At 41.0% G+C, this 27,431-nt stretch overlaps 2 protein-coding genes across 9 annotated transcripts in view; one reads left to right on the plus strand and one right to left on the minus strand.

Moving 5' to 3' along the window:
- mink1 (misshapen-like kinase 1) overlaps positions 1-12,411 on the plus strand; it is a 30,790-nt gene extending 18,379 nt beyond the window's left edge. For 3 of the 6 annotated variants that reach the window (XM_040032804.1, XM_040032807.1, XM_040032805.1), the window contains 17 exons: positions 217-483; positions 788-867; positions 985-1,088; positions 1,189-1,280; positions 1,574-1,597; positions 2,392-2,543; positions 2,652-2,769; positions 4,656-4,772; positions 5,037-5,148; positions 5,352-5,501; positions 5,632-5,775; positions 6,245-6,379; positions 6,515-6,615; positions 6,742-6,891; positions 6,968-7,127; positions 7,209-7,348; positions 7,670-12,411. In XM_040032804.1, coding sequence (XP_039888738.1) covers positions 217-483; positions 788-867; positions 985-1,088; positions 1,189-1,280; positions 1,574-1,597; positions 2,392-2,543; positions 2,652-2,769; positions 4,656-4,772; positions 5,037-5,148; positions 5,352-5,501; positions 5,632-5,775; positions 6,245-6,379; positions 6,515-6,615; positions 6,742-6,891; positions 6,968-7,127; positions 7,209-7,348; positions 7,670-7,753 — 2,130 coding nt within the window. In that variant the 3' untranslated portion in view covers positions 7,754-12,411. The remainder of the gene's footprint in view (positions 1-216; positions 484-787; positions 868-984; positions 1,089-1,188; positions 1,281-1,573; positions 1,598-2,391; positions 2,544-2,651; positions 2,770-4,655; positions 4,773-5,036; positions 5,149-5,351; positions 5,502-5,631; positions 5,776-6,244; positions 6,380-6,514; positions 6,616-6,741; positions 6,892-6,967; positions 7,128-7,208; positions 7,349-7,669) is intronic. The other 3 variants (XM_040032806.1, XM_040032810.1, XM_040032808.1) reach the window with 2 other exon arrangements.
- Positions 12,412-13,965: 1,554 nt separating this feature from the next.
- On the minus strand, positions 13,966-25,714 carry gnb2 (guanine nucleotide binding protein (G protein), beta polypeptide 2). 3 transcript variants are annotated; one of them, XM_040032827.1, is made up of 10 exons: positions 25,634-25,714; positions 23,097-23,176; positions 22,943-22,981; positions 22,328-22,434; positions 21,244-21,307; positions 20,840-21,002; positions 17,806-17,872; positions 17,480-17,681; positions 16,321-16,537; positions 13,966-15,002 (listed from the first exon to the last, which is right to left on the minus strand). In XM_040032827.1, the coding sequence occupies exons 2-10, from the start codon at positions 23,151-23,153 to the stop codon at positions 14,896-14,898; spliced, it is 1,023 nt and encodes a 340-aa protein (XP_039888761.1). In that variant the 5' UTR covers positions 23,154-23,176; positions 25,634-25,714; the 3' UTR covers positions 13,966-14,895. The 3 variants fall into 3 exon arrangements, with proteins under 3 accessions (XP_039888761.1, XP_039888760.1, XP_039888759.1); XM_040032826.1 differs by lacking the exon at positions 25,634-25,714 and adding an exon at positions 24,875-25,623; XM_040032825.1 differs by lacking the exon at positions 25,634-25,714 and adding an exon at positions 24,875-25,622 and having other exon boundaries at positions 23,097-23,179.
- Between the last annotated feature and the right edge of the window lie 1,717 nt (positions 25,715-27,431).

A 27,431-nucleotide genomic window follows, 5' to 3' on the forward strand; every position in this document is an offset into this window, starting at 1 on the left:
TTGCTTTATACCTTCCTATTTCTTATTCCTCTGCTGCCTTCAACTTAATTTTTTCTTATCTTATTTATGCCTTCTTTTTCTTCTTTTCCCTCTCAAAATCACCTTGAACTACAAATGCGACCATTCACCCTCGCTGCGCCTGCCTTCCTTTTTCGCTCTTCTTTCCACTGCTGCGCTTCCCTTCCGGTGTGCTGCTGCTGCTCCTGTCCCCTGCAGTTCCAGATGGCTCACTTGGTTCCTCTGAAGCCTTATGCTGCCCCTGTCCCTCGCTCTCAGTCACTCTGTGACCAGCCAACTAAGACCATGTCCGCCTTCCCTACCCAGGATCCTTCCCTGACCCCCACACCCCGCCCTATCCACTCCAGAGAGCTGGTGCGTCAGAATTCAGACCCCACTTCTGAAACCCAGGCACCACAGGCACACCAAATCAGAGAGGATCGTGGCCCATGGATCCGCCTGCCAGATGTAGAACTTCCACCCAAGGTAAGATTCAGCAGCTGCTTTGGACTCTGTAGTCGGCGTCCAACCTAAGTTTGAACTTTTTTGTTACCTCAACTGTTCACTGAGCTGCAGCTATTAATGAGACATTAAATGCGTACCTCATAGAGAAGCTGCTGGTAGTACGTTGAGCTCATTTGCTTACATCTAGGGAAGACTCGACCAACTAGGAATAAATTTGCATGATAAAAGCTGTTGTGCATCTTCGAGTGGTTGGTCTACAAGACACAGTCTTCATGAAAGTTGTTGCTGCCTGGAAAATGTAAGACTTTGCCATTGTTTTTCTTAGATTCCACAGAGGACTGCGTCTATCGCCACAGCTCTCAACACCAACCTAACCTCTGGTATAAGGCACCCAGTAAGAGCCAGGTACTGAAGACATGCTTTGATCTGAGATTTCTTTAATTTTGGTGGCTTTTTAATAGGATAAATATCTATGACAACTTGATTTAATTGATTTTTATCCTCACTCTAACCTCATGGCAGCAATCCAGATCTCAGTCGCAATGATCGCTGGGAGAGAGGAGACAGCATGAGCATCATATCCAATCTTCCCCAGACGGGCAGTTTAGAGAGGCATCGCATCCTCAGTGAGTTCCCATCTCCCCAGTGCCATTTCTCAGCAGACTGTCTTTGCAGTAAGCGTATTTTCAGAAGCATAACTACTCTCTGTGACGTTGTTATTTTCAGGTTCCTCCAAAATGGATTCGCCCATTCTCTCCCACGATTCTCGTCACAAGCCAGGAGAATCTCGAACCTCCTCCCGGCCTGGGCGTCCTGCTGTGAGTGGCTGTTTCCTCACTGTGCCTACTTGTAAAGCCAGCTTTAACAGAACTCAAAGGGGTGCTCGCCACAGACAAGCATCTGTAAAATAAAAAAACACACTAACACGCTGTGCTTACGCTTAGTTTTAAATTAAATGCACCTGTTCTGTAAATTAATTAATAGAAAACTAACTCGAGGTTTTCTCTTCACTTCAACTTCACTCCTGAGCCAGTACTGATATATGCTGCTCCTTTTCTTTCTTTCTTTTTTTTTAAATCCCTATTTTTTTAACTTTACCTTAAATGTGCAGAGTTACAAGAGAGCTATAGGGGAGGTTAGTATCAATGTCTCTTCTGTGCTTGTGATGCTCCTGCATGACTTGGTATTTGCATTTACTGTCAGTGTTTGTACAGAATTTAAGGCATGCCCTACACTGCCTGCTTTCATCACGTAGATCTCGTTTTATTCTTGGAATAAAATGAACTTCCTTCTGTAAAATCCTTTCTAAGGACTTTGCATGTATTCTGTTGCAGTTTGAACACCTTTCACTAAACACCTGCATCCATTATGAGTCATTTGCATCGCTGCTGTTTTTCAGCTCATCATCCCGATGCCTGCCTTACCAGCTGTCTTTGGATTGTCTTGTTTGTCAGTAGTACATGAAGTGTTTCCCATAGAATTAGATTTATGTGTGGCAGCAGCAGTTTTCGCTTTGGGAAGGTGTGCTTGTGTTGAGCACACAAAACGAAGCACACACGCGTTTCAAGGTTTATTATTAAATATTATTGTTTATTAGGCTAGTGTTGCTCTGTAAGATCTGATTTCGATGGGACCATCTCAGGCCGCAGCTTCGACAGCTCTGTAGGCTCGTCGAGTGACCCTCATTCACATGCTTCGCTCTTGAGATCCAGCTCACACTGGATCTCACCAGCTGCAGTCCAACATGGTGAAGTCCAGGTCTGACTGGGCAAACGCCACTGCGACAGCGACCTGGTCTGTGTGCCAGTAGGAAAAAACGATATACCAAATAAAGGCAGTATATGGGAAACACTTGCATACTGTGTAATGCTGTCGTGTTAGCTGCTATTTTCTTTGATAGCTGAAATTATGTGCAATCCTGTCTGGCAGGACCACGGCCTCTTTGCCAAGGAGCGTGCCGAGGAGCCGCCAAGACCTCCAGTCAAAGCCAACGATTACTCGTCCTCTTCGGAAAGCAGCGAGAGTAGCGAAGAAAGCGAAAGCGGCGAGGGAGCAGAGGAGGAAGAAAGCCCCACAGATCGGTAACACCAACTAATACTTACAATTCAGGGATCAGTGTGAGCTTTGCTTTTAAATGAAGAGTAACCTGCTTGTGTAAAATCAGCATCCTACATCCTTTTTGATTTCAGCCACAGAGATGCAGACACTGATTCAGTCAACACCATGGTGGTTCATGAAGATGAGGGCGAGGCAGGAGAAGGAGAGCAAGCTGGAGGCTATGGGGATCAGACCATGCTGGTACAGAGGGTGAGTCATCTGTATATGTAATGATGCTTAAAATGCATTGAGTTCACGGAGAAATCAACACAGTTTGTGTCACAGAATATTGTAAAGCAGGAAGACAAGAGCCTCTGGTCCACGTCAACGGTGTTATACTTTTTTTACATATACAGTGTATACAAATGGCCAAATAAAGAAGACATTATGTAATGTGGAGTCATTGTACATGCACAAATAAATATGTTGGCAGCTTTCAGATTTCACCAATGCACAGAAAGCAAAGAAGATTCCACATTTTGCACCAGTGCTTAACAAGCACTCGCAAGTGAATCAGAAACCGGAACACGTACAACACTGTGTCGCGTAACAGTGGACTGCGAGGTTGTGAAACCACAGCTTCTGTATGGCACAGCTGTTGTTAGTAACTTTAATTATTCTTTTCTTTCAACTCCTTTTATTTTAATGCCTATGTTGCCTGAAGACAGCCTTTAGCCAGCCCGAGTTAGATTGTCAAATGTCTTTTGATTTTTTTTTTTGAGAGACAGCCATGACAGCATGTGTCTTCCAGCCGGCTCATAATGAGTTGTCACTTTTAACGAAGTGCAGTAGTTTTGTGCATATGTGTGTGAGTTTGAAAGTGCACAAAATGTATATTTGTGACAGGCCACAGTTATATAAAAGGAGGACATTTTGTACCATGATGCCATCGATTGGTTTCTAATGTTGTGTTTTGAAGCCTCGAGAATAGCGTTTCTATAGTCTCCATTTCAGTTAAAAGAAAGGGGGGAAAAAAAAAAGATGTGATGGGGAGGAAGGGAGGGATGACTTGAGTGAAATGAGTCTATCCAAGATAATTCTCCTTTTTGAGACATAGTGGGACAAAGATTTACAAACTAGACTTAATTTTTTATTCAGTATGACCCAAAACAGCTCATCGTTAACCCATGAGGAAGGCTTACAGAGGTCCAGATAATGCTGATTTCACATATGCTTCTGTAGGACAGAATGTCTTTTTGCAACCACAATTATCACCATCTGGTAGCCTTCAGGGTTAAGAAACTTCTGCACTGGCTTCATTTTTCTGACCTGGAAGCTGCGTCCATGTTTTATACCATCTGAGGGATACTAATGATCACCAGGGAAATATATGGTGCTATTAAATAGTCTGCCATTAGTGCTAAAATGACATACACAACACACTGAGCACACAGAGGAAGAATGTTGATTGCTTTTATGCTGAATGCTTTCCGTTTTTAATGCAAATCCTAAAACCATTTCCAGTGACAGCACCACATCCCTCTGCGACACATTAGAACAGTGACAGTCCTCCAGCCTGGCGGGGCACGTCAAATATTATCTTGACAGGATCACATTTTATAGCAGCGTGCAGATGAGATTCTTCATTCATTCATTCCCGAGTATGTGTAAGATGCCATTTTGAGGACATATAGGGTTTAATTTATCATAAACTTGTGAAAAAGTTTATGATAAATTTGTATTTAATGAATAGCTTTTATGGCTGTGCATGTAGGTTCCTGTCAGTTTAGACTTTTGTTTTCTTTGTTACTCATTTTTCCTTAATGTGGCTTTAAAACAGCTCGTGCATGTTCAGTTTTTCCTGAAAGAAATTCGACTGGGAAAGCATCCAGTGGTTGTGCATGACAGAACCTTTACAACTCAGATAATGATTTTGGGGTCGTTCACATAATGGAGACAGAAAACTGCACGATGTCCATTACTGATTGTTACAGTATTGAACATTTAAAGTAACTTTTCAAAGTCAGAGTCACTGTTTATGTGCTAAATGTTTCTGAGTAACTGGTGCAGCAGATTATCCTAATCTGAGTCTGTCACATCATTATGTAATACTTAATAATTCTGTTTGTTTGTTTTGTGTTTATTTCATCTGAAAGACCCCAGAGAAGCGCAGCCATAACGGATACACTAACTTGCCAGATGTGGTGCAGCCCTCTCACTCCCCCACTGACTCAGCCACTCACTCCTCTCCTGGGAAGGACTCTGTTTACGATGTAAGTGTTACTGATGCTAAGTATATCAGCCCTAAATTCCTCCTCCCCCCTCCCTCCCGATGTGTTCCACATTTACCATCAGATCAGTCACGAAGTTCACCCATAACTGAATGCATTTACAAATATCAGTAGTGCAGCTCTTAGTGCTGTTTTGATGCCACACAAGCACTTAAAACACTTGGAGATGGAAGAAAAATACATTTTCAGAAGAAATGTAGACTTAAACAAGAATATACAACTAACACACACATCCTGTTCTCCCAGTATCAGTCCAGAGGTTTGGTTAAGGCGTCTGGCAAATCCTCTTTCACTACCTTTGTGGATCTGGGGATGTACCAGTCACCAGGAGGTACAGGCGATAACATATCTGTCAGTGGTGAGCGAAATATTCACTACCTTAACCTTGTTTTTGCATCAGAATACTTTTCCTTTATTTACAAAAATAAGTTTGATGACTTGATAATGGATGTAATGTTGATTTAAAATAGGATTATTGAAACATTAGTATATATGTATTTTGTACTGATTTGTGTTTTCCCTCTTCAAATAAGCCATTCCCATTGCTGCTTCTATGTGTAGGCTCCAGGTTTGATCAGCTGAAGATGGAAGTGAGGAAAGGATCCATGGTGAATGTCAATCCCACCAACACACGCCCTCCTAATGACACACCAGAGATCCGCAAGTATAAGAAGAGGTTTAACTCTGAGATCCTGTGCGCTGCACTTTGGGGTAGGAACCGGTTCAGTATTTATTAATGAAAAAATATCAATGCAAAATGCAAACACTCTTACCGAAGTGTGTGTGTGTGTGTGTGTGTGTGTGTGTGTGTGTGTGTGTGTGTGTGTGTGTGTGTCTTTAGGTGTGAACCTTTTGGTAGGCACGGAGAATGGTTTGAAGCTACTGGATCGTAGTGGTCAGGGCAAGGTGTACCCCCTCATCAACTCTCGCAGGTTCCAGCAGATGGACGTCCTGGAGGGCCTCAACCTGCTCATCACCATATCAGGTCACAACTGCTGCCCACTGCTGTTGCTGCAGCTGGTTAAGTTTGTCTGTCCTTTGGTCATGAGATGATAAACAAGCTTCTTTTTTTCTACATTTGAAAATACTAACAAAAGTTGGCTGTTATCCCCTACAAAGCTGTCTCTCACTGCTTTTTTATTCACTCACTGTACTGACAGCTGTGTCATATGTTGTGAGTCTCCTGTGCTATGTCAAAAACAATGACCCTTCAACTTTAATTTCCTTTCTGTGAGGCCAAAGTCTAAAAAGGCAAGTAGACTGAGAGAAGACTGTGTTGCTGTGGCTGAAAAACGTGCATTTTTAATTGTGCCATTAGTGGCATTTTGTAATTTCCCGACCTTTAATTGCAGGATTAAAAAAAATAATGTAACCACATTATATAAATGCACTTAAATAATTACTATAATGTAGTCAGATTTATAATTGATCTTTCTCTCTGTGCATCTATTAAGGCAAGAAAAACAAAGTGCGTGTCTACTACCTGGCATGGCTGAGGAATAAGATCCTCCACAATGATCCTGAGGTAGAAAAGAAGCAGGGTTGGACCACAGTGGGAGAGATGGAGGGCTGTGTACACTACAAAGTGGGTGAGTGACAGATGATGGCTTTTTATCCGTGGTCTTTATTAAACTCCTGAGAAATTGGTGATGAATGCATTCGGCACAGTAAATTATTAATTACAAGTGTCTGATGTCAGATGGCCTTGTGCTTGTTCTGTCTAGTGAAATACGAGAGGATAAAGTTCCTGGTGATTGCTTTGAAGAATGCGGTGGAAGTTTATGCTTGGGCGCCCAAACCTTATCACAAATTCATGGCCTTCAAGGTAAGTCTCCCCTTTCGTATGAGCTGGATTAGTTATGCAAGGGCAGTCAACCAGAAGCGGGTTCAAGTTGATTATCTTCTCATTCTCCCTTTCTGCTTCCTATCACCCTCCACCCCTTTAAACCAGTCTTTTTCAGATTTGCCACACAGGCCTGTCTTGGTCGACTTGACAGTGGAGGAAGGCCAGAGGTTGAAGGTCATCTATGGGTCTTGCGCTGGCTTCCACGCCATTGATGTGGACTCTGGAAACAACTATGATATTTATATTCCCGTTCACGTAAGTTTTTACGGCAACGATTTGTAAAATATAAAGCAGACAGTAGCTCATCCCTCCGGGTTTCTATCTCAAACAGATCCAGAGCCAAGTGACACCACACGCAATCGTGTTCCTGCCCAGCTCAGACGGCATGGAGATGCTGCTGTGCTATGAGGACGAGGGCGTCTACGTCAACACATATGGGCGCATAATAAAGGACGTTGTCCTGCAGTGGGGCGAGATGCCTACATCTGTTGGTACGGGTCACACCAAGCAGCATTGAATTGTAAAGACTGTAGCTGGTTAATCCGGTCCTAACCTTACACTGTGCTCTGCAGCTCATATCTGCTCAAACCAGATCATGGGTTGGGGAGAAAAGGCCATTGAGATCCGCTCTGTGGAGACTGGCCACTTGGACGGTGTTTTTATGCACAAAAGAGCTCAGCGGCTGAAGTTCCTCTGCGAGAGAAATGATAAGGTAAACATAGAAACACTTGTAGAAGGTTAACTCTGCTTTTAGTATGAACACAGAGCCTGCAGCTGATTAGCTTAGCTTAGCCACTGATTGCAGAGGTGTGCAGCTACCCTGAAAGAAAGTAATCTCGTCACCAGAACCCCGAAGCTCATGAGATGCACAAAGAGTTATTTATATGTGAATCGGTGATTACCTCGAGTGCCTTTCCAGCACACCGTCCCAGCCATTAACACCTTTTAACAGCGTTGATCAGCTCCTGGATGCAGCTTGTTGGTAACATCTTTAAAAAGGAATAACATGCATCTCGATTGTGTCTATCCTCAGGTGTTTTTCGCATCAGTGCGGTCCGGAGGCAGCAGCCAGGTTTACTTCATGACGTTGAACAGAAACTGCATCATGAACTGGTGAAAGGACCCCAGCAGGGATCGAAGCAAGAAGTGCATCTGAAATTTGCGCTAACGCATGCACCAAACGTGAACATCACTCTCTCTTTTCTCTCCAGCAAGCTCACACTCAAGCACTCATAGTCCAAAGAGACACGCACACACACACATAGCACACACAACACACACACCACACACACAGATACATACAAAAACAATCTTAAAAATCCATTCCAACTTACACTCCTTAAGACGCAGTTTCAACCGTGACCCCGTGAAAACATTCTCCCTCGAGGATACCGTGAAAAACAGCCGATGAGCTTCATATGTTGATACCATCTATTTCATTTGTACTGTATATATTCTTGTCTTGATTTCCTTTTCTTTGTGGACCCGTGTTCAGTCGTAAATATTTAGTTCTTAATTGTGAAGTATGTTAACATTCCTTGATGGTTCTCCAGTACTTTTGAGGAAGGCATTATTTACTAATGGTATATATCAAAATGAAGCTGTAAATAGATAGCACCTTAGACTTGGATCTGAATCATTTGCAGGCCTCTTGCATAGCCGACGTGAGACGATAAACACCTGCAACGGCTCGTGGCCCCTGGTTATTTTGAGGCTTCTACAGATTCAGGGAGGCTCAAAGAATTATTACAAACATATTACAAAGGGACAAAGTCCGGCGAAGTAGCTTGTTTAAATTTTTTTTTCTTCTTCTTCTTCTTCTTTTTTTTTTTTTTTAATCTACAGTAGACAGTTAAAGGAACTCTTACTTTGTTTCTCTGACCAAACCAAAATATGGTTCAGTTCTTAATCACTGGCAAATAAGCCTAAAATCCTTCGATAACAGAATAAATTCACTTTGAACGATCAATCAGAAGTCTCCATACTATACGGTACTCAGAATGAGTACGGTGAAAACTTCCTGCTTTGCCTTTTTGTAGTTTAGGCGAAACGATCAGTTGTATGTCTCATCGGGCTTGTATCTAAACTTTTTTGTTTCCATAGATTTTCAAAACTACACAAATTTGATATTTATATGTAGTGATTCTGTATTGGTATTAGCCTACTGGTATTTTTAATTTTACTGTAATTACGTTGCCATTATATTGCAATATATACTGTTCTCGTGGAGTGTTTTGAGCAGGGGAGTTCATATATTTGGCTAGCAGTGTTGGAGTATGACGGCAACTCTGAAGGGGAGAGAGGGGACGGGAGATTTGTCAGGAGGAGGAGGATGTTAGTGAGACACGGGAGGAGGGTTTGCCACCTTCCTACCACTCTGATCTACTCTACTGTATTATATTTTAGTTCTTAGACTATTTTGTTAGTGTGGATTTTTTTCGTGAGAAGTGTTTGTCCAGGCATTTGCGGTAGAACAGCCCTCTGTGTGTGATAGAAGTCATATTTGTCCTGGGCCAGTAGAAAGATTCGATTAATGGGGACTCTGCTGTACCGCAGAGGGCTCCATCTCATCAGGCACTTTGGAGAGCACAGCTGAAACTCACGAGACTTAATATATTTTATATCTGTACATTCTGCCAAAGTTCACCGTGTATATTTTGCAGCAGAGGTTTGAAGCAAGGCCAAAGGGAAAGAGGAGCTTATGGATGCTGACCAAGAAACTATTCCTACAGATCACTAACCAATATTTTGCTTTCAATATACCAATCCAAAATGTGAGTTAGTGGTGTTATGGTATGATTCTGTGTTTCCTTTGCATAGATTAGATTTTGTTAATTTTTTTAAGGGGAATTAGACTTCAGGAAGCTGCTTAAGCGAGAGGTTGGTTGTTCCTCTACACCAAACACTACGGTACAAGCATGAGGCAGCCTTATCAGGAAGAGGCTTGATGAATGGAGCTTTTTGTTCAGTGAGTCACTTGGTTCACTGCACTGCCAGAGGTGGATGTTTAGCGTGGTTGCCGGGAAAATGTGCTGTTTGTTCACCAACTTGTACATCAGAGCTATTATGTAAATATTATAAGAATTATAAACTGAATCTTAGCCAGTGATCTGTAGGAAGGTTTGTTAAAGCCTGCTCTTTAAGCTAAGGAGATATATTTTATTCATTAAAAAACGAAGAAAGCTATCAAGACTGCAGTGTATATTCAGGACAGAGCGTTTAATCGAAAGTTCTATAAATAGGTGGTTAATTTTCTGAGAGTATGCGATAAATGGGCATGGAAAGCACCTTCGGCAAACAAACATTTACAAGTATATCTCACACAGATACTTTGGTGTGCATGTAAGCCATTGAAATAGATTATATAGTACTGTATCAAAGTTGTTTTCCCCTTAAGCGAATGTGTTTTTATTCCTAAGTATCTTTTATGTGCCATGACCTACTTTTCAAACGTCTACAACTACAATCGTCCCGGAGCTCTGGCACTCGTGCTTTTTATGATCAAATCCTTATTTTTTATCAATCTGCCATGTTTACAGTTAAAGCAGTGCCTTGGACTCGGGAAGGTGAGATGCTTTTTTTGGAAGGGTTGTGAGCCCACTCCCCACCCCTATATGCCCGCCCCCTCGCTCCCACCCCCAAAAATCTCTTTACTGAAATCACACGAAGAAGAGGCACAATTATATTTGCTCCCTCGTCAAGATTAATGTCCTGTGCCAGTTAAGTGCACTTAAGTAAAATCCATATTATCTCTTAAATGGACTTGAAACGCTTTTTCTTTGTTCTTTCTTTCTTTCTGTTTTATTTTTTGGGCAACATATATTCTAACTTCAAATAATCAGCAGACAAGAATCTATTGAGAGAATTGCAATAACAGATAAGTTAATATATGTCCAGTTAATCCAGTGTAACGTGTTGAGGATGTACTCACAGCAGGAGCCAGCATAGAGTAAAGCCATGAATATGTAGAGGAAGAAACAAAAGTTAATGTGCACACATCAAGTTAAACTGTGTGTGTATGTGTGTGTTTGTGTGTGAGTGATGTCTGCTCCTAAAAATGTAGGTTCATTCTGCACAGGTGATCTAAGCGCTTCTTTAACATGTTGATTGTGTAATGTTGTAGTGGGGAGAGTAGCGTGACTTATCCTGAGAAGCCTATTTTATAAAATATGTAAATGAGTCTATATTGAGAAATAAAAAGTGAATGTACATCTATACGACAGATTTGTATTTATATGAAAGTGTGTACCGCTCTATTAATCTAAGCACAATGTATTTTAAGGCCGAGAGATCAAAGCTATACCCGAGTCTAACGGAGAGATGGGATATGTTATTTGCCCCCCTCCACCAAATATTCCCCTCTTTCATTCTGTCATTCATTAAACTAGTCCGGGTGTAATTAGGAGTTGTTATAGCTAAGCAGGAGACAACTTTCTGTGTGTATGTGGACAGTCTTAAAAATCTATCCAGACAGAAACATGCATGTCTGTTGTTAGCGGAGGAGTCAGATGTGGCTGGGATTCAGACACTTGAGGTGACTCAGTCTGTTGTTGGATCTGCCCTCTGGTGTAAATGGCCTACAGGGGGTGGTGACAGGCTGATAATATTCTCAGGAGATGATTGCAATGATCATGAAGACAGAACTACACTGATGTTAGGAGCCCAATAGTCTATGGTGTGGGGTCATCGGCTCTTCACACGCCACAAACGAGCCAATAATCTTTAGTTTTCATAAAGTATAAAAAGTAATTCCACTGATTTTACACGTCAGAGTCTGTTTTTGGTGTCAATTCATGTGATGTCGGGTCGCGCTGCTCGGGGCTGAAGGCCAACAAAAATTCTTGCATGAGACTACATTTTTGCACACTTGAATCTTTAGCTGAAATTGCAGTGTGTGATTGTGGGAGCTTCAGTGTACAGGATAGTGGATGCATGCCTGGAAATAAAAAGATCTGATTCTGAAGTGTTAAACATGAATCTGGCTACTTCACACGTATAGCATGATGGACGGCTTGTGAAAAAAATGAAAATCATCCAAATTGTAGGAGAGCTCAAGCTTGAGTGTGTGCAAAGCTTTGATGTGTAAAATCAGTGCGTTTTCCCCTCTTTTAAACACATAACTTCCATAATGTACTCCATTCGCAGTTACATGAAATATCCTGCATACACAAAATAATCACTTCCATGTAAACAAAATCAAAAAGCCATAGCATCACACTTAACTCTCGTCATTTTAACTGCATGGTTTGTGCTGGCAGGTTTTCTGGAGAGCACTGCAGCTAAATTATTAACGTTAACCATGAAAGCCTTTTGACAAACGTTTGTCGCCAACCCGACCGAGAGCGTCACTCCCAAACACTCAGCTTGTTGCCTCATTTCGTGCAGCAGAAAATCTTCTAATGGTGTTGCGGTCTGGAAGACGGACGAGTGGTTATGGTTGATGATTTCCCTAAATGCACCTTAAGATGTGAAAGTGCTATTTCATTTTGTGCCAACGACCATTAAAAGACCTGAACCTCACAGCTCATTAGTTTTCTGGGAAGATTTGCGTCAGTCTGGCCGTAAGCTTGGACAGACTAGACCGCTGAATTTGTGTGATTTGACTCTTGAGTTGTAGGTGTGGAGGATTGTTCGTCTTTCTTTCTTCCTTTTTTTTTTAATTTAAAGCAATACAAGCGTTTGAAGAGTTTCAAAATTGTCCATGCGAGTGTGACTTGCAGGTCGTGATTCTCCAGTGGCCTTCGGCAGACTTAACATAGGCTAGTTTGTGTGTTAAAAAAATCATTCTGTGCTTTCGCTTTTGTTTGTAATCGCACATACACAAAAAAAAAAATGTCGGTTTAACACAATCACATGCTGGGACGCTTGATGTAATCCAAAAACTGCCTTTGTGAACTCTTAAGTATCGATAAATGGCTGATAGATAATCATCTCATGAGGCACTCTTCTCTTCTAACTTATATTTCTAATCAATCCCGTGTGACAGGATTAGCAGCTGTAGTCGGGGAGTGAGGCAGATCAAAACATGGGGAGCTCTACATCGACGTGGCTCTTTGGACAGAAACACAATATCTCCTGTTCTTTTTCAATAACTTTTTGGTTTGTTTTTTAGAAAGACATCTTTGCAATGTTTTAGTGTGCGCGCGCGTCTGTGTTCCTTGTGAGAGATTAACTCCAGATTGTATTTCATAGACTAAACTTTAAACTTTCAAGATTGTGTTGAATGAATTCATGTCTTAATACAGATTGTTTGAAAAATAAAATACCTTGATCGCATTTGAGTCTGTTTGAATTGTTTTTCTTTGCACTGCAACAAATGCCCAGTAGGGAATTATAGTATTATCGCAGCGAGGGCTGCAGTTGACATCGGTTTCGTATCACACAACAGCAGTGAACGGAGTGAGATGTACTTCAGTGTTCAGCCACATCATGGTGCTAAAAGTCTGCCTGGACTTCATGTTCCTGTCACTCCTCCTTTGTTACTACGAAGCAACTGTGTAGGGTCCACTTAACAAAAGGCACTACTCAGTCTTCATAGCCTAACTTGTAAATAGATTTAACAAATTTTCTTTAAGATTTGTTTTTGGTTCACAGTCCTCATTTTCTGAGTCAGAGATGCAGAATGAGCTGCAGCACCCCCCGGTGTCTAAAGACAAAAGCATCCGCCAGACATTTCCATGTACCTAAAGTCTGCTAACAATGAGTTAGTGGAAAAGATATGACGTGCATCGGCATTCAACATAAAATTTCTTTGGAGACTGAAGGTTCAGGTTACTGCCACACATGTCTAATTAAGCAGATAACCAAGTTTACTGTGTGCCAGCTTTGAGTTTTAACACTACACTTACTGGCCACACCTCATTATTAGGGGTCTTGACCCCTTTTTGCCTTCAAAGCTGCTTTACTTCTTGGCAGAGTCCACAAGATGCAGGAAACAGAGACTTTGGTTCATATTGACATGCAGCAGCCTGAAAGGATGTATCCATGGTTTCGTTATTTGACAGGACTAAATTCTGACCTATCTGAATATCGCAGCAGAAATCAAGACTCATCACGCCAGGGGACTTTTTTCGAATCTTGACCATGCCTAAATGAGTTCCTGCCATGTGATTGGCTGATTAGATATTTGTTTTACCTAATATATCTAATAAAGAGGCAGGGGACTGTATATTCCAATAACCCATGTATGTCTATATCAGTGCTACTTTCAAATCTCAGGTTTAAGTAAAAACCTGAGGTTGTATAATGAGAATACCTGACAATATGCACTTAATACTCAGTTAAACGTGTCAGTTTTAGAAACAATTTTAAAAGGAAAACACAATAAAAGGCAGGAGAGGCAGTTATTTATTAATAATATGTACAATTATAGTAATGTCCAGATAATACAGTGACAAAGTCAAAGTTTGATTATTGGCTCCTACTCAATAAGACGTGCTTTTACTTCTCAACTTCTCTTAATCTCAGGTTGTTTTGGATTCATGTAACTGTCTCAGTATCCTCTGTTAATAAGTGTATTTGAGGCACACAGGAAGAACAGGAATAAAATAAGTGTGTAAAATTGGAAGAAAAAAAAACTGGGTGAAGACAGTGACTGCGTGACGTTCTGAAACAGATGAAAATCAGTTGATATCTTCATTGAGCTCAATCATCTGTTCATCGGTGAATGTTTTTCCTTCTTTCTTACTTTCTTTATGTAAATGCACTCAGGTGGTTCCGCCTTCACGTCACCACTGCTGAGATACGTGTGGTAAAGAGACCGAAACAACAAAGAAAAATGAGTCTGAAGTGTATTTCGAGCAAAGTCATAAGACAAATATCGGGTAACGTTCGCTCCACTGCTTAACACAAGAAGCAGTATGTCTCATGATAAGCATGTGTGAGAATGAGTGTGTCAGATAGTGTTGATGGGATTTGTGTTTTCGGCCGAACAGCTGAATATTCGGCTGTATTTGGTCATATTTTGACCTGTTATGTGCATGTGTGTGTTGCACTGTGGCCTTGCTGCTGTGCACTTTCATCGGCGGTAGGTAGTGTGGGCATGTGTTTAGGTCTTGTTATCTTATCCTGCGTGTGTGTGTGTGTGTGTGTGTGTGTGTGTGTGTAAGCTCATATCTAAGTCATATATATTATGTACAGTATAATGTTGCTGTTCGTCTGTGGAATCTTACATACAGTGAGAGTACAGGGTGCAAACTGTGTCCCAAGATAAGAGCGGTGTCTGTTGGACGTGTGTGGTTTGCTGTTTATGTGCATGGCTCAGTTCCAGATCTTGAGGAAGCTGTCCCAGGACCCGGTGCACACCGCCATGCCGTCATCCGTCACGCCCAGACAGCTCACGCGATTGTCATGGCCTGCCAGGACTCCTGCGGGAGGGCCAAAAAAAAAAAACAAAACAAAACCCAAAAGCCAACTTGTCATTGTGCAATGCACTTCTTCAAAAATCAAACACTGAGCATACTGTTAACTCAAGATCAATGCTACGGTTTGTATCCCCCTGTTTCTTAAGTGTGCAGACATAAAGATTTTGTTTTTCAAAAAGAATCTAAATGTGACCTCATTTTTATCTATTTATTTTGGATGCAATCAGCGGCCAAACAGACTCCCGATGTTCTTTCTACAATGGAAACTAATCATTGTTTGGAAAGTTTGTCCCAACACTTGTCCTAAAATTCCTGCTACTGTAATGACTGTGCTTAAGGCAGACTGTGCTGCTCTTCCATCACTGAAGTTACTGTCAATTCTTTTTATGCTTTCATATCTTTTTTTTTTTTGTGGTAGGATGAACTTCTGACTCACCAGCATGTGTGCGCCATACGGATGATCTGATATCAGATCGTGTGCAGTATACACTCTAGATCTGCTTCCTGCAATATATATCGCTACTTCCTGAAGTAAATAATTATACTTCCTGTGGTACAGTACTGTCCTAATAATGCCTTGACCTTGTAGTAATACAGATAAAAGGGCCTCTGAAGGACTTGTTTCTATTAATTTTCAAAGCTGAACTTAAGTTATAAGTTTAGCCATTTCTGAATCTGTGAAAAAGGCATAATTTTCACTTATTTAAACGATTTAAGGTTATTCTCTGCTTTTGATCTTCTTAAATGTGTTTTGATTAGCAGTACACAGTAGTACACATGACACATCTTGTATAAAATACTTTAGTTGCTGACCTGGCAACAGAGAAAAATGAGAAGTAAAATAGTGATTGTTTCCATAGACGCATGCAAAAATAAAAAGTCGTGACCAGAGTTATTACAGTTTAGCATTTTAGAATTAGTTTTTATTGTTATTTCATTTTGAGTTTTTGTTTTTTTATTCAGTTTAGTTTGTTAGTTTCATGGGGGGATTTTTGTGTTTGGTTTTATTGTTTGAAAATGTTTCATTTTAGTTTAGTTCTTTTTGTTTTAGGGTCCTAAACAGTGTTAAATTTTAGACTTTTAATTACTATTGTAGGGAGGACATATGTCAGAGGTAAAACCAGTAATGTTTTTTACATGTAGTTTTAGTTTTAGTTGAATTTTAGTTAGCTATAATTTAGCTATAATAACCTCGATCTTGATACATGGCATGCAGCTTAATTTCCTCAAAAACAAACAAACAAACCCCAAAACACAAATCTTCACCTTAGCTTGAAGATGAACCTTCCCTTTTCTCTGTTCTCTCGCTTGCTCCACCCACCTGCTCTGTCTCCTTTCATGGCATCCCATATGTTGCAGTTGAAGTCGTCATAACCAGCCAGCAGCAAGCGCCCGGAGCGGGAGAAAGCCACAGAGGTGATGCCACAGATGATGTTGTCATGGCAGTAGAGGCCTAGCTCCTGGTCTGCGCGGAGGTCAAACAGCCTGCAGGTGGCATCGTCAGAGCCTGTGGCAAAGGCGCTGCCATTGGGAAAGAACTGGGGAGGAGAAAGTGAGGATGACTCTTATTGATTATTTATTTATATTTTTAATTATAAATAAATAAATATAGTTACAGCATAAGCTGCTATAGAGAGTTCCTGCCTTTCTTAAATCCCTTAATAAGACAGAAAACTGAATGGGATCAGTGCTTTAACACCGAATCTGTCCACCTGCCACACTGTCAGATGGCCTGTGCCATCAACCCAGACTCCCAACCGGAGATCGTCTCCTGAGATGATCAGGATGTTCAGATATGGTGTTAATTGATAATCTTGTTAATCCTGCAGCGCGCTTCCCATTTAAATCCCTCCCAAAGCTGGTGGCTGGAGACAGTGTGTGACGTCACCAAGACAAATCCTGGAGCTGATGCTGCTGATGACGTGTTAGACAGTACGCAGGAGCGCCAGAGTGCCACTTAAGGCCACAGATTAGCTTATAACAGTGCCAGGAATTCAGAAACTCATGATGTGTCTGAGAATAAACGTCTAAAATGGTGTCTCAAGCATACCAACTCCATCCAGTTTCTTTAATCTATGATGTGGGTCAAGCTAAAAAAACCCTACATGTTATGCTCCTGCTGACCTTGTGTGTGTTGTGGGAGTTTCTCATCCTCACACCTTAAACCCTGATTTTGAATGTAGTAAATTGGAATAAAAGTCCTGTTGTCTTTTAAAACTCTAAACTGCATTTTAAGATGCTGCTTTTGAGCGACCTTCCAATAATACATGTCCCACAATGCAACTCGAAAGCATCTTTCATCTTTCATTAGGTCTCCTCTGCCTGTCACATCAGTGATGCAGCTTCATAAAACTCCACGGCCAGAGCACTCCTCTGAAACAAGAGCTCTAAACTGCACTTGTAAAATACATAATCCGCGATTTTAAGAAGAATAAAAGCAGTTGGGCCTACAAGGGCACCCGGTCCCTGAGGACACTCACACAGACAGCGTTGATGTCCGATTCGTGGCCCGTGAAGGTCTGCCGGCACATGCTGTCCCTGATGTCCCACAGTTTGATTGAAGCGTCGCAGGCTCCCGACACGAAGGTGTGCTGGTCGGGCGAAAGGGACAGACTCATGACATCACCGGTGTGGCCCGAGAAAACTGTGGTCTGCTGACTCGTCTCGATATCCCACAGTGCACTGGGCAAAAAAAGCAACGACAAAAAAAAAAAAAAAAAAAAAAAAAAAAGCACAGGGTTAGTGATTGGAAAGCAGGAAAACGATTCTTAGGCTGCACATGTGTGTGATGATCTGTGTGACTCACCATGTGGTGTCTCCTGAGCTCGTGATGATTTGATTGTCATCAATGAAACGGCAACATGACAGGTAACCTGAGAGAACGGAACACACAAACACGCGGATGATGTCAGTGACACTTGATGACGCATTTTACATTAAATTACTACTGTATAGGAGAAGAATGTAAAATGTAAATATGACTATAAATTTATTGTGAGTGTACATATAGAGCTACATGTTGTCTCTGCTCCACTAAAACTACTCATTCGTTTAGATATTTTATGATATATTTTGTTGACATATTTTACATGATTACTACTTTAAGGCCTTCTTTTTCAAGCGTCTTTTTTGGGATCATTTTTTAAATTTCTTTGAAGCTGCAATGATAGATGCATTGACACATCAGCAAAGTTTGCAGATGACCAGGATTTTGGAGCCATTGGAGACCTTTGACCTTACTTATAGTATAGGTATTAATTATTATTTTTAAAATATTGGAGTATTGGCCTTCCCAAAACCTCGATCTAAACCTTTGTGGACTATGTTTTTTTTTTTTTTTTTTTTTTTAAATTAGTCCTTTATTTATCCAGGTAAAAATCTAATTGAGATTAAAAAAATCTAATTTTCAAGAGAGACCTGTATCACATAAGTACAAAACATTCAAAACAAATACAATATCCTGCACAAACATTTGAAAAATATGCAATAACAGATCATTTAAGAGCGAAGGAAAAACCTCCAGTTTAAATGAACTTTACCAATTCTGCCAAGGAGAGTGCTAAAATATCCGGGCAGAATTATGCCAGAAGCTTGTTGGTGGCTACAAAAAGCGTCTGGCCGAGTTGTAACTTGCTAAAAGACATTTAACCAAATATTAGCAGGTGGTGTTGTGTATACTGGATTATAGAAACACCAAAATAAAATCAAAGTTTTGCACTCAATTCTTATTTTTAAGTCATTAAAAATGTCTGCTGTAAAAAAATTAATTAAAGATTCCAACCTGGTAAAAGAACAGTTCAATGAACTCATGAAAATCTCGAAACTTCATGTCCACGAGTGCAAGAAACCGTAAGTTTAAAGTTGTGTATGTAATGTAGTTCTAAGATGCCTTTTATTAGTGTGTGAGCAAGCTGGGTGTGCTCATGAAACGCACGTCAGAGTGTACTCTTTCCATGAGCAAACACGTGGGCATGTGGCATGTTTGCATCCTGCATCTGTGGTCATAATAATCTATCCACGACTGCAATAAAAAGAAGCTTTTCCATAGGTTCAAGAGGAAAGATCTGTTTACATGTGGTGCCTGTATGTCTGGGTGTCTGTGCCAGTCCTGCTGTTGTATTCTTTTTATTACTTCTGATTTCCCACACTGTCGAACTCTTCTCATCATTATTTCCATCATTATCAGGCTGATTCTTGTAACCTTCTTACCTGCCTTCTTTAAGCCAATCAGACTCTTTTATCTATTCTTTAAATGTGACTTATTATGCTTTTCACTGTTCCTTTGTTATATACATATAATTACATAACATAGAAACATAGAATTATATCATTTCATATTAAAGACGAACAGAAAAAAAATTTAAAAAAAATAAAAAACTCAATGCCCTGTTTCAGACACTTTTTTCTATTCTTGTCTTCTGTATGATGTCAGTGAAGGGGGAAAAAGTTCTGGCTTTAAGCACAGCAGCCCCACCCACCTGCTGTTCAAACTGAAGAGGCAGCCAATCAGAAGACAGCTGGCTTTAAAGCAGGAAGAAGGCTGCTAAAATTCTTGGCTTCAGACAGTGGATGAGCTGAGAAGTGCCAGGATAAATGAGGCTTATTTTGAACTGTAAACTGTGCAAAGCTGCTCTAGAAGGAGTAAAAATGTGGAGGGCTTTTTAGAGATTGGTTGCTTTTTTACTCATTTTCAGTCCAGTCCCTGTACCTGACCACTTTCAGAGGAATGTTTTTATTTGCCCTGTAACACTGGCCTATGAATCATTCAAAGAAGAAAAAGGCATCTAACTCAAGGGATGAACCAGTGTTGTGTCAACACATAACATTAATCCCTCTACTGTTCACTGAAGCCTTGTCTGAATGGTCTCAGTGGAAGGGTGGCTGCCAAGAAGAGGCATCCCAAACAGGTCTTTACACAAGAAGTGGACTGAAAAGCAGTGGCAACACATCTTATGAAGTGATGGATCCAAATTTGAAATCTTTTGGTTCAATACATTCCAAGGAGTTCAAGAGAGAGGTACATCAGTGAGTATCTACGACCATCTGTAAAGCATGGTGGAGGCTGTGATGGTTTGGGATGACATTTCAGCCAGTGGAAAAAGTACCACCAGATTTTGATCCACCATGCAATACCTTCTGACAAGCATCTGATTATCCAATTAGCAAATGCTTCCTTTTTCAGCATGACAGTGGCCCTAAACACATAGTCAATGCATTGACAATGGGTAGAACTGGGTAGAACAAACATCTTTAGATCGCTGTCAGTCACGGATCGGCCTCCCCAGAGCCTGGACCTCAACATTATTGAAGCAGTGAAGGATCATTGTGACAGAAAATGGAACAAAAAGGCAGAAACATTCAATAAAGAGCATTGCAAAGTTCTTCAAGAAGCTACTATTCCTGACGACTTCTTGAAGAAAATACAATCAAACTGCCTAAGAGAGTTCAGAATATGCTAAAGAATAAAGGCAGTCATACCAAATTTGGACTTTCAAGCTCGTTACAATTGTGCAAACCTAGTTTTTGCTAACATACTGTATTTACATGTATGTTTGCACATTTCAATAAATCATCTACTTCACGTTTTTCTTGAAAATATAAAATCAAAAATAAAATACATACAGAAGTTACAGTGTCACAAATCAGAGTCACACAGACAGGAGTTAATATCTCAGCTCATTAAGACTGCAACTAATTAACCATGTAAATGAAGTCTTCATTGTTTAGAGGTTTGGGAGTGGAGCTTTCCCACGGGGGCGTACGCTCATCTGAAACATCTCATCAGTTTTACTCATGAGAGGATTTTAACATAGTTAGCTTAGGGCGCCATGTTCTCTCACCTGTGTGGCCAGGTAGTTCCCTGCTGACCCTGACATTGCCCTCGCGTGTCTTCAAGCAGTAGATGGAGCAAATGTTGTCGAGGCCTCCGCAGGCCACGTAGTTCCCCGAGGGAGCGTACGCACAGGTCATTACCCAGGAGGAGCGCAGGGGGATGGCGTGTATCTAAGAAAAGAGAGGTAGTTTAAAGAGCATAAAATGGGCAGATATTAACACTGAAAACACACACGACGATGCCACTGTGACTCTTACAATCAGTCACAGTAACACTGAGAAAGAAGCCATTATGGAAAGTCAGCAGCACTTCTACAAGAGGAAGACGTTAGTCCACTTTCATTTCAAGTTCAGACAAGTCTTCCAGCTGGAGACGTGCCGTGTTTTTTGTTTGTCTTTTTGGTGATTTTACCTTGTTAGTTGTGTAGCTGTCCCAGACAATCAGTTTTCCATCTTGAGAGGCACTAACCAGAAGCCTGCAGACACAAAAGGGGAAAAAAAACAAAAAAGTTTTGAATAATACAGGATCTCTTTAATTTTGGCATTTGAGTCCTGTTATCACACTGCGCTCCAAACCTGTTGAAACATGCTTTTCCTGTCAAAACACTGCAGCCTGAGATGATTCTGTGAGTTCAAGGTGAAGAATCAGTTGTTTTAATGTTTGCCTGAGCCAGAAATGTTCATGGTTAATGCCTGAAGTCAGCAAATGATTTCACAGAACTAAAATTAAAATGCTTGCAATGCTTGTCATGCTTGTGCTTTTGTATCGTGCTGCTTTGAGCTAAATGCTAACGCGAGCCTGCTAACAAGCCCACTATGACTGTTTGGCTTGTTCATTCAGCATTCACTAATTAGCGCTGGCAATTTGCATGTGTGAGTGGAAAATCAAGCATTACATCTTCACCAAACGTGCTACAGTTCATCTCGAGCAGGTATGTCCCATGTGTCATTACAATCCACTAAATAGCTGTCGAAGCATTTGTTGAATCATGAAAGACAAAGAGTGCAGCATATTTTCACAGCATTACAGACAGGAATTATTTATTATAGGACTTATATCTTTTTCTCCTTTGGAAAACTGGGTAATGCAGTAGTCTAAAAGCTCCATCAAACAGCCAATGAACTGAAATTAATTCCCAGGATGGACACAGGTGGCCTAAAGCCTATTTACACCACTTGCAAATTTTCTGTGGGTCAGATGTGATCCATATGAGGTGGATCTGTGGCTCAACTGAGGTGAGGAGACTCACATTGAGTCAGCTCCATCAGTAAAGGCTAAATGCCCAGAAAAATGCAGATGTGGGCCAAATTTAGGTCAAACATTTATTTGTATCCGCCTTTTTCTATTCTAGCTAATATAGATAGGAAGTGGCTACCTGAAGTGGCTTTGATGGCCGATTACACTCAACCATTTTAGGTGGAACTTTAATCTATAGTATACAAAGAAAAATTAAACCAAGAAGCAGTCAAAAGCATTAGAAATAGTATGGACTCACCTAGAGTCTGTACCCCAGTGCATGGCATAGATCTTGGCCAGATGGCCACGGAGGGTGCGTCTTGTCCGCATCTGGATCCGCCCCACAGGATCCAGACCAGCGGTTATCTAAGTTAGTAAAGTTAGCAAGTTAGCACTCTTTTGATCATTCACTGGGTGTGTGATAAAAGGTTTGGCAGAAAAGTTTTGCTAAAGAATAACAGTACAGTGGCTATCAGACACCGAAGGCAAGACCGGGACAGAAATAACTAATATCACATGTCAAATATGACAATATGAATAATGCACCTGTAAAAATAAATTCAGAAATTATTGATGATTTATACTACTGCTGGTTCAACAAATGGCCGTCATCTATTATTTCTAAATCGTGCTACAAAAAGAAAAGGTCACTCCTCTGTGCAGGTGAAACCTGGAGACATGTTGAGAGTAGCAGGGATGGATTTTTTGTCCTATAGAGTAAAATTTGATCAAAAACAATAAAAAAAAAAAATAGCTTTCCTGCTTTCTCCACTGTGCCCAATATCATGTTATTGAGTATATAGGTCCATATTGACGCCAGGTTAACCCATCCCCAGGTCACTGACATACATCTTACACATTCAGTTGCTCTCACCTGTGTCAGGGTTGAATCTCCACATGCTTTCCTGGCATCCTAATGGTTATGAAGTCACAGGGAAGGAAAAAAAGAGGACACCGCTAGTAAATAACAAATTTTCCAGTATTTTATTCAATGGTAAAACTGTTCACAGCAGACACACATCACTCACTCGTATCTGGTTCCGAAGCTGCTCGGCCTCCTGACGAAGCTGTTCCAGCTCACTCATTTTGAAACTGTCCGAGCTGTCACCTGCTGGATGGGGCACGACTTTAAATATCACACTCTATTATCAAATAAATCTAAATGAAATAAATATCAGTGCATATTAAGTTCTTTTGGGATTATCATATTTTTATACTTCCTAACCTACTAATCCAGAGGTCTACTTTCATCAATAATTGAACACTACTTGCATTTGGGGAAATAAAATAATCAAATAAAATCCCAATTTTAATCTCTGAGGTTTACTGAACCCACAGTGAGGGAAAAAAATACAACTTGTAATCTGTTTATGGCTGTACAACCACCCATCCTGGTTTAACTGAGGAGAATAATCTGCAATGACTAAGCTGCTATCAAAAAGCCAGCATTGCTACCAGGCACAAGATAGTGAGCATTCACTCACTATCTGGTGCCTGGTAGCAATGCTCATACAAGTCCAACTTTGCACTAATGCAGGACGGAGCAATCCTTCATTTGAGCCGCTGACTGTGTTTAAACAAACACTTCACGCTGAAGAACAGGGGAGTCCCTAATTTCTTAAATTACACAGGTACACGAAAACTGTTCATCTCTATGTTGCGCTTTCCAGCGGCGTGCACTACAGTATTTCCTGTTCCTCATGGGAAAACAGTTGCACATTCAAATATTCTCCCAAACAGGTGGCCTATAGATTTGCATATGTGAAGCTATTCAAATTCAAGATAAAAACCCCACAGATAGCATGCATACAGTAGCCTACACTGTGCAAGGAAGAGCAATTAGCTACAGTAGACCACTGTTCCCTGGAGGGACCTGCGACCAGATGGATCACACAGCACTAATGGAAGCCAAAAGGGGTGCATCGTAGGTCTCAGTCTCCTGACACAGCTGCTCATTTAGCCAATCAGGAGAATAGATGCTGCAGGAGAGGAGGATGAGGAGGAGGGAGGTAGAGAAGGGGGTGTGGGGAGGGGGATCATATATCAGGCCATGGGTCCTGCCAGATGCTCAGATGCATGTTTTTGCTGCTTCTGAGCATCAACTGGCGGACACGCAGATTTGTGCTGAAGTCAGTGGGTAAAGAGTAGCAGAGAGTGAGGACACGCATATCACACTGCCGCACTGATGATGCATGGCCTAGCAGCGACACGACCCTTGCTGCTAGGCCATGCTCTTTATAAAAGGTTAATATGGCAGGTCCTCGGTTTCCCCAGCACTTCTGGCACTCCACCAACCTCCGAGAGCATGTGGTAGAACAAAAACGCAAAGATGCCAGGAGTGCCTGGCCCCACCCCTTTGATTGCACATCTGATGTGGAGGTGCTCTAACATGGCATGGCTAAAATCTGCCTCCAACCACTGCATGCCGGGCATGAGTGGATGTTTGATGGCAGAGGATGTGAACGCATGGCCTAAGAGCCTCCCCAATGAAATACAGTCAGCACTGAGGAGAAAGAGGGTACAGGCCAGTCTCAAAGGATGCACTCGAGAGAGATTTTTATTTCACTGTCTAGCTTTAGAGATTTACATAATTCAAAAAAGGCCCTACCCTAGCTACATCACCTCACATATTGATCAGCACAGTCATAAAGGCCTTCATCACATCTCATTTTAGACATCGAGCTCCTAAAATTGCGGATGTAGCTAATCGTATTTGGTCAAAATGATGCCATACGCACACCATCACCCAGCCACACACACAGGCTGACCTATCTGCTGTCACAGCGTTTGGATAATGGGTGGCTACCTGTTAATTCTCCCGATGATTTTCCTGCCCTTTTTCCTCCCCCTGCTGCAAAGAAAAATAAAAAAAAAAAGAAAGAAACTGAAAGCAACGTCCCCCCCTCAAAAAAAAAAAAAGGAAAAAAAGACAAATCCCGCGGAGGATTTAACTACAAGTCTTTTTCAGTCATTAAAAATCAAGTTCACAGGAGATCCACTTTAAAAGTTCCGTGTGTCACGATCAGCCTGTTTCCAAACCCTTCAGTAAACAGGCAACCGGAGGAGGGCTGCACACATTTCCATTTCTCTGCTTTAGCGGAGCTCCTGAGGAAAAAACACACACACAAGATGATATCTGCTGCTGCCGAGCTGCTGTTTCCTCTCCGGATCGTTTCCACTTTTCACACACGGCAACCTAACAAAAACATCTTCGTCCAATACGGCGTAAACAGACGGAATTGGCCCCAGCTCTTTCCCCGGCCCGCATCAGGGATCGTCCATTAAACACTATTCTCAGTCCGTTTTACTCCGAGTCTTCGTGACGTTATCCTCGTTTCCTTCCTCTCTTTGGTTTCCTCCTCCCTCTGCCGATACTTCATCAGGATAGACGCCTCCAAGTCGGCAGTGGATTACAGAGTAAAATCCGGAAAGTGCAACAAATATAAATTATCAATAAATTGATTAATTTAAATTTAAAAAAGGACGAAGAAGCGTTTAGAATTCCAGCCTTCACGCTAGATTTTGTGTTTTCCTCTTGCATACAGTAACCAGAGGCGGCCCTTACCGCTTGGGCAGTATCCACACGGTTCCTGTTTTTTTTTTTTTTTTTTTCTTTTCTTTGCTGAATATAATCATTCAGTAACAGGGTGCCGGATCACGCGGTGAGCGCTTACAGGATCCTCAAATCCGGGCATGAAGAAGTCAACCACACCCATCTTTTAAATACACGTAAATCCAATGCCCCCCGCCTCCTTCCTGTGCAGACCACTACTCGGGGGATCCTGTGCTCACATGGACAGTTATTGTCTCACCAGACACAGGTCGATTACATTTATAAAAATCTACAGCATATGATTGATGGATTTTCAGGCGTTTTACAGAAAATATGAATTATATGTCTAATTTCACGTGACATTGAGACGATTTCAGTGAGATGAAGATATTGCAATGCATGTTTGAAAAAAAGAAAGAAGATTTAGCAGGTTTAAACAATCACTGAATCACGTGGGAGCTGGACTAGTACTCGAATCTATCCCATAAATCTATGAGTGCACCAAACTGAGGATGTGTCCGTAAAGCCCCTCTCCTCTGATAAACATGTCCTGTTTATCGTGCTGTTTCCTGACGAGCATTTCTGCCTCAGCTGGGTGTTTGACCTTCACCGTGCAGGATGATGTGTGCAGAGTTTTCCCACCTTTGTCCCCTGATGAATGCACAAACATGAATCTATGATATTACAACTTAGTGGGATCAAGAATGACTGTAATCAACCCTCACAAGGGAACTTTTTGTGGAGAAAACTCCTTGAGAGTATGTTTTTTTTTTTGCAGAGAAATGATAAAATGAATGAAATGCAGGTTGCAGAGAAGTAATAAAAAGCTTTTAGCGCTTAAGTGTGGATTTTCTTAGTTAAAGTAATCGCATTACTTCGAATTTACTTCTGGAATATTTAAGATCTTAAGCAAATGTTGAAAGTATTACACTTAAAATAACACAATATTAATATTAATGCAATATTATGTCATGAAGGGCCAAACCATTATAAACAAGAATACATATGGTTCTGTATAAAAATCTTCAGACATCCACACTTTCATTATATTTAGCTATGGGAAAATGGTGCAGAGATTTATTGAAGCATGTTCAAACACACATGGAAATACAATATATCAGGCAGAAACAAAGTTTAACAATTCTAACGAGCTTAAAAGTCAATATTTGATTGGACCACCTTTATTCTTCAACACAGCCTGAACTGTGCTAGGCAGCTTGTAATTTCTCTAAATAGTCTTCAGGAAGAGTTACGGTCTGGACTCTGGGGAGGCCAGTCCATGACTTATATGTGGCAGTGTGTGTTTTTCTTTCTAGGTGTGCATTTACTGCATTGGTGTGTGTTTGGGATCATTGTGATGCTGAAAAATAAAGTAGGTAAGGAAGTAAAGTTTATTTATATATCACCAAAACCAAAGTACTTTACAAGAAAAAAGTAACATAAAAATAAATAAATGGGTTCCTTAAAATTCATGGTCAAGATGTTCACATTATTTTTCCCATCATACTCATCCAGTTAGCTGCCCCTCTCTGAGCCTGGTTCTGCTGGAGTTTTTGCTTCCCACTGTCACAAAGTGCTTCTTCACAGGGGACTGTGTCATTATTGGGGTTTCTCTCTAATACTGTAGGGTCATTACCTTAAATATAAAGTCCCCTGAGGCAACTGTTGGTTTGAATTTGTGCCATATAAATAAAAATGAATTGAAATTAAACTGAATTATTAGATAAAACAACACAACAGCAACCTGTCCTCCAGCAACAGTTCCATTTCAGCTGTTTCCAAAGCTGTATTTCATCCACTCTGATTTAAA

The sequence above is a fragment of the Simochromis diagramma genome, unplaced genomic scaffold (genome assembly GCF_900408965.1).
Source record: "Simochromis diagramma unplaced genomic scaffold, fSimDia1.1 OVJJ01000216.1, whole genome shotgun sequence".
Taxonomy (NCBI): domain Eukaryota; kingdom Metazoa; phylum Chordata; class Actinopteri; order Cichliformes; family Cichlidae; genus Simochromis; species Simochromis diagramma.